Raw genomic sequence first — 7500 nt, 5'->3', positions numbered from 1 at the left:
CTTACCCTACTTTATGGGATTATAAATCTAAAAGGCTAATATTATGGATAATGGTTGGATCTTGAGAGAGGGTAAACATTGGCCTATGATAATTGTCAAAAATAGTTTTTCCCACTTGTCTTGCTCGCATAATGTTGCCTATTCTTTTGGGTTTTTTAAAGTTAAAATAAAATCCTATGAAAAATGCACTGCTGTGGACGTTGTTTACTACATTAATGTGTTTATGGACTGAGGATGGGAGGAGGAGTCAGTATTCGGTTTCGGCAGAATCTTTATTTTTTTGTGGATATTTTTAGGCCTTCATTTTACAGGACAGCTGAAGATGCGTTGAATTATACAATCGCATAATCACGTTTTTCTGGAGGGACTGTGAAGACATGAAAGGGGAGAGAGGAGGGAATGACCTGCAGCAAAGGGCCGCAGGTCGGAGTTGAACCTGGGCCTGCTGCGTCGAGGACTAAACCTCTATATATGGGCGCACGCTCTACCAACTGAGCTATCCGGGCGCCAAGTTTTGGCAGAATCTTAACCAGTGGATTCGGTATTCAGCTGAACCCCAAAAATGTGGATCCCTAGTTCAATTCAATTTTATTTATAGTATCAAATCACAACAAGAGTTATCTTGAGACACTTTACAGATAGAGTAGGTCTAGACCACACTCTATAATTTACAAAGCCCCAACAATTCTAATAATTCCTTAATAATAACATAATTAGTTAAATTATGTGACACGGTAACATGTAACTAGTTGTGATATTGACCTGTTGTTCCTCCTGGAGGCGGGCCAGCGCTGCCTGGGCCGAGCCCTCCAGTCCTTCCAGCTCCGCCCTGCGGGAGGCGCTGCCCTCAGCGGCGCCGCTCGGCTCTCCTGAGCGCGCTCTGATGTCGGACAGACGCTCCGACACGAGACCCCAACCGGCCACGTCTCCACCTGAGAGGAGAAGAAGAAACGCAGACAGAGACGTCTCACTCTGCTCAGTTTACACGGACGCTTCACACAAGGTAACAGAGGCAAGGGTTAAAGAAACGAAAAGTTTGGTATTTTTTAACGTGGACCCTAATGTCCCCATGTGTGTGTGTTTCTGTGTGAGTGTGTGTGTGTGAATGTGAGTGAGTGAGTGAGTGAGTGAGTGTGTGTGTGTGTGTGTGTGTGATATAATAATAATAATAATAATAATAATAATAATAATAATAATAATAATAATAATAATAAGGACTTTTAGCGTGTATAGAGCCAGCATATCGCCACCAGACTCCATGTAAATAATCAGGACTTTTAGAGTGTGTAGAGCCAGCATATCTCCACCAGACTCCATGTAAATAATCAGGACTTTTAGCGTGTATAGAGCCAGCATATCTCCACCAGACTCCATGTAAATAATCAGGACTTTTAGCATGTATAGAGCCAGCATATCTCCACCAGACTCCATGTAAATAATCAGGACTTTTAGCGTGTATAGAGCCAGCATATCTCCACCAGACTCAATATAAATAATCAGGACTTTTAGCGTGTATAGAGCCAGCATATCTCCACCAGACTCAATATAAATAATCAGGACTTTTAGCGTGTATAGAGCCAGCATATTTCCACCAGACTCCATGTAAATAATCAGGACTTTTAGTGTGTATAGAGCCAGCATATCTCCACCAGACTCCATGTTAATAATCAGGACTTTTAGCGTGTATAGAGCCAGCATATCTCCACCAGACTCCATGTAAATAATCAGGACTTTTAGCGTGTATAGAGCCAGCATATCTCCACCAGACTCCATGTAAATAATCAGGACTTTTAGCGTGTATAGAGCCAGCATATCTCCACATGTAAATGGGTGAATTAAGGGTTTATCATAACCAAAACAGAATTACCCTAAATATATATTCTCTTTATATTCATGTATACATACACACTTTCTGTAAACCGAAGTAATGCCGATGTGTTCTCACCGGGCTGGAAGTTTGTTTCTTCCTCGATGGGGTCGGCAGCAGCAGCCGGGTTGGACGTCTTAGAGTAGAGCATGTCCAGTAGGAACTTCCTGTCACTGGACAGAGTGCTGCACGGACGCTGCAGAGACGATGCTACACACACACACACACACACACACACACACACACACACACACACACACACACACACACACACACACACACAGAGACAGACACACAAACAGATAGACACACAAACACAAACAGATAGACAGACACACACACACATAAACACACACACACACACATAGACACACACACACACAGAGACACACACACACACACACACACACACACACACAAACAGATAGACAGACACACAAACACATAGACAGACACACAAACACATAAACACACACACATAAACACACACACACACAGACACACACATAGACACACACACACACAGAGACAGACACACAAACACAAACAGATAGACAGACACACACACACATGACAGACACACACACACACACACACACACACACACACACACACACACACACACACACACAGACACACACACACACACACACACACACACACACACACACACACAGAGACAGACACACAAACACACACACATAGACAGACACACACACACACACACACACACACACACATAGACACACACACACACACATACACACACACACACACACACACACAGACACACACACACACACACACAGAGACACACACACACACACACACAGGTGTTTTAGACCCTGTTTACATGTACATGGTTATTTTTACAAATGGAGAATTCTCCTCTGAAACAGGGTCTTTCTAAAACCTCCGGCCAGAGTGGAGATTTTTGAAATCTTCGTTTGCATGTTTGCATGTTTGCATGTAAGCTGAGACAAAAGGAGGTTTAGGCAGCCGAGAGAGAGAAAGAGGAAGTGATTGGTTGCTGTTGTTGCTATTTTTGGGATTCTGATTGGCTAACGTGGGCTGGAGCTTCTCGTTACACCGCCACCTACAGGTTGGGCGTGCTCTTGACTGCATTGACGGCATATATATATCCCCAAGATGGCCACCGATGACAGAGCAGCACGGCATGTTATCAAACAAAGGATTCAACCGGAGATTTACACCACTATTGATGGCAAAACTATAGTGGAAGATGAACTGTTAAGCTTCCTTTCTGTCAAATTGAAGACGGTGCCTCAGGATGACATTATCCTGATGGCTGTAAATCACTTTGGATCTGAGTGGAGTGAAAACTCCAAGAAGGTCCTGTTTGAGCTGTGTTTGAGCTGTGTCCTGTGTTGTGTAGCTCACAAAGAGCAACTGAAAGATGTCAACAATGTTAAGAGCTGTCTAAAACTACTGCATGAGGCTGGTGAGAATGCTCCTCGCTTTGTGTCCTATTACTTGGATGATTTACCATCAGTGGCTTTTAATAGCCTCGATGTCTGGTTAGTAGGATTGATCGCCTAAGTGTGGAGTTGGCCTCCATGAAGAATACTGTGACTAAGCAGTCGACTGAACGTGAGAACCTTCGTGGAATAACTACAGACATTAGTAAACGACTGAGTGTGATTGAGCAACCCAGTGCAAGCAAGGGGAATGCATCCACAACCATGGCCAGTGAGGAGGCTCAGCTCCATGGACCAAGTCCCAGGGAGCCTGCACCCGCACCCGGACCCTCGGCGTTGCCCGTCATTGAGGAGGCGATGTCCCCTGCATGGAGCCGTGTATTAAAGTATGCCAAGCGCAAGCAACGTTCTGGAAAACGATCTGCTGCTGCAGTACAGAACCTGACCAGCATGAATCCTCCCAGAGAGAAGAAGACCTATGGAATAGTTGGATCTGGTGCAGTGGAGAACATACATGCAGTGACAACCAAGCTGTGTTCGTGACAAAGCTTGCTCCTGACCTAGACTCAGAGACTCTGGCTAGTTATTTAAAAGAACAACTTTCCAGAGATGTGACTTGTCAGAGGATTGGCACTGAGTATACTCGCTATAGCTCTTTCAAAGTTACAGCTGAATGCAAGGAAGTGGCAGAGATGTATACGCTGCAGCTGTGGCCAGAAGGGACCTATGTAAGGCACTTCTATGAGAATCGCAAGCCTAGGGCTGCGGTAGGGGCTGCGGTAGGGGCTGCGGTAGGGGCTGTGGTAGGGGCTGCGGTAGGGGCTGTCACGGTGGGGCTTGGTAGGCTTTGGTAGGCTGCGGTAGGGGCTGTGGTAGGGGCTGTGGTAGGGGCTCTGGTAGGGGCTGTGGTAGGGGCTGCGGTAGGGGCTGTGGTAGGGGCTGCGGTAGGGCTGTGGTAGGGGCTGCGGTAGGGGCTGTGGTAGGGGCTGTGGTAGGGGCTGTGGTAGGGGCTGCGGTAGGGGCTGCGGTAGGGGCTGCGGTAGGGGCTGCGGTAGGGGCTGTGGTAGGGGCTGCGGTAGGGGCTGGTATTAGAGCACCACTTGATACAGAGATGAGTGCGCCTGAGTCAAGGGCGTCCCAAAAATGATAAACTGCTATGAGAGTTGTGTTTTATAACTCCCGTGGTCTGCAGCTTGGCCAGGATGCTGGAGCGATTATTGTTATTATTATTATTGTTATTGACAAGCTCTTTGAGAATGCTGAGGTGGTGTGTTTGCAAGAGACCTTTTTAGCTATTCAAGATCTGGATAAACTTAACATTGTGCATAATGATTTCCATGGGGCAGGGGAATCTACGACAGACTTAAACACCAGAATTGGTGGATCCCAGGAGGTGTGGCCATATTCTGGCACAAGAAACTTGACCCTTTGGTCACTGTGATCAGGTTAGATGTGGACTGGTGCATAGGAATTAAGGTGGTGCATAATAAGAATGTTTTTATAATCTTAAATGTATACACTCCTTATGAATGTCACAAAAATGAGAATGGGTACTTGAATAAGCTTGCTTTTATAGGGTCTTACATAAGGGAAAGTGAATATACATCCATATTTGTCTTGGGGGATCTGAATGCTGATATATCAGATACCAATTCACTTTTTGGTCAACACTTGACACAATTCTGTAAAGATAACAAGGTTATTTTGTCCACTAAGGAATTACTGCCAGCTGATAGCTATACACATGTGAGTGAAGCTTGGCATACTACATCCTGGTTGGACCATTGTATGTCTACAGCTGATGCACATGATTGTATAAAGGAGGCTGAGATCCTATATGGTTTGGCCACAGCCGACCATATTCCTGTCTCTATGTCTATAAATATTAAGGGTCTACCTGAGCTTGTTTGTAGTGATAGCCCTAAACCAGTTGAGATACTGGACTGAACAAGGCTCACAGATAGTCTCATTAATCATATGCTTTATGCTGATGATCTGGTGGTACTGACTCCCTCTACTGCTGGCCTGCAGCAACTTCTTAGAATATGTTCTCAATATGGACTAATGTTTGATGTAATATTTAACTCTATGAAGAGTGTGGTACTGATTGCCAGAACCAAGGAGGATATGAAGTGTGTCTGTCCTTCTTTCTCATTGGCAGGTGAACCACTAGAGGTTGTAAAGAAAGTTAAATGTGATAAGAGATGACCTTTGTGATGATGATGATGTGCAGCGTCAGTGTGGAAAACTGTATGGCCAGGCAAATATGCTGGCACGCAAATTCCACATGTGCACCCCTGATGTTAAAATCTCACTCTTCAAAACCTATTGCACTCCACTGTGTACTGCCCACCTGTGGTGTAGGTTTAGAGAGTCGAAAATGAAAAAACTTCAAGTGGCTTACAGTGATGCACTGAGAATTGTGCTTAAAATTCCTAGGGGGGAGTAGTGCCAGTGAAATGTTTGTGTCTAACAATGTGCCCACTTTTAACGCTGTTTTAAGAAATGTTATGTATAGATTCATGTGCAGACTGACAGGGTCTAAGAAGATGATCATTGTGTCCATAGTTGAGGTTTCTAAGAGGGACACAAGGTACACATCTTGCTTTTGGAAACAATGGATTCAAAGCCTGTATATGTTTTATAAATGATGCCTCATCGGCACCATTCTTAAATGTTTTGTATTGTTTTATCTATCTACAGTGCCTTGCGAAAGTATTTGGCCCCCTTGAAGTTTTCGACCTTTTGCCACATTTCAGGCCTCAAACATAAAGATATAAAACTGTAATTTTTTGTGAAGAATCAACAACAAGTGGGACACAATCATGAAGTGGAACGAAATATATTGGATATTTCAAACCTTTTAAACAAATAAAAAACTGAAATATTGGGCGTGCAAAATTATTCAGCCCCCTTAAGTTAATACTTTGTAGCGCCACCTTTTGCTGCGATTACAGCTGTAAGTGGCTTGGGGTATGTCTCTATCAGTTTTGCACATCGAGAGACTGACATTTTTGCCCATTCCTCCTTGCAAAACAGCTCGAGCTCAGTGAGGTTGGATGGAGAGCGTTTGTGAACAGCAGTTTTCAGTTCTTTCCACAGATTCTCGATTGGATTCAGGTCTGGACTTTGACTTGGCCATTCTAACACCTGGATATGTTTATTTGTGAACCATTCCATTGTAGATTTTGCTTTATGTTTTGGATCATTGTCTTGTTGGAAGACAAATCTCCGTCCCAGTCTCAGGTCTTTGCAGACTCCATCAGGTTTTCTTCCAGAATGGTCCTGTATTTGGCGCCATCCATCTTCCCATCAATTTTAACCATCTTCCCTGTCCCTGCTGAAGAAAAGCAGGCCCAAACCATGATGCTGCCACCACCATGTTTGACAGTGGGGATGGTGTGTTCAGGGTGATGAGCTGTGTTGCTTTTACACACCAAACATAACGTTTTGCATTGTTGCCAAAAAGTTCGATTTTGGTTTCATCTGACCAGAGCACCTTCTTCCACATGTTTGGTTGTTGTCTCCCAGGTGGCTTTTGGCAAACTTTAACGACACTTTTATGGATATCTTTAAGAAATGGCTTTCTTCTTGCCACTCTTCCATAAAGGCCAGATTTGTGCAGTATACGACTGATTGTTGTCCTATGGACAGAGTCTCCCCCTCAGCTGTAGATCTCTGCAGTTCATCCAGAGTGATCATGGGCCTCTTGGCTGCATCTCTGATCAGTCTTCTCATTGTATGAGCTGAAAGTTTAGAGGGACGGCCGGGTTTTCGTAGATTTGTAGTGGTCTGATACTCCTTCCATTTCAATATTATCGCTTGCACAGTGCTCCTTGGGATGTTTAAAGCTTGGGAAATCTTTTTGTATCCAAATCCGGCTTAAAACTTCTCCACAACAGTATCTCGGACCTGCCTGGTGTGTTCCTTGTTCTTCATGATGCTCTCTGCGCTTTACACGGACCTCTGAGACTATCACAGAGCAGGTGCATTTATACGAGAACTTGATTACACACAGCTGGATTCTATTTATCATCATTAGTCATTTAGGTCAACATTGGATGATTCAGAGATCCTCACTGAACTTCTGAGAGAGTTTGCTGCACTGAAAGTAAAGGGGCTGAATAATTTTGCCGCCCACTTTTTTTCGGTTTTTTATTTGTTAAAAAAGTTTGAAATAGCCAATGAATTTCG

At 44.2% G+C, this 7500-nt stretch overlaps 1 protein-coding gene across 1 annotated transcript in view; it reads right to left on the bottom strand.

The window, feature by feature from the left end:
- Positions 1-7500, bottom strand: part of LOC120555283 (FH1/FH2 domain-containing protein 1-like) — a gene marked incomplete at its 5' end in the record, with an annotated part of 26048 nt that overhangs the window by 16621 nt on the left and 1927 nt on the right. Inside the window, 2 exon segments of the mRNA XM_039793954.1 lie at positions 763-932; positions 1946-2077. Of these exon segments, the coding sequence (XP_039649888.1) occupies positions 763-932; positions 1946-2077 (302 nt within the window).

The sequence above is a fragment of the Perca fluviatilis genome, unplaced genomic scaffold (genome assembly GCF_010015445.1).
Source record: "Perca fluviatilis unplaced genomic scaffold, GENO_Pfluv_1.0 PFLUV_unplaced_scaf_61, whole genome shotgun sequence".
Lineage (NCBI taxonomy): Eukaryota > Metazoa > Chordata > Actinopteri > Perciformes > Percidae > Perca > Perca fluviatilis.
This window is presented reverse-complemented; position numbering and strand designations above follow the sequence as displayed.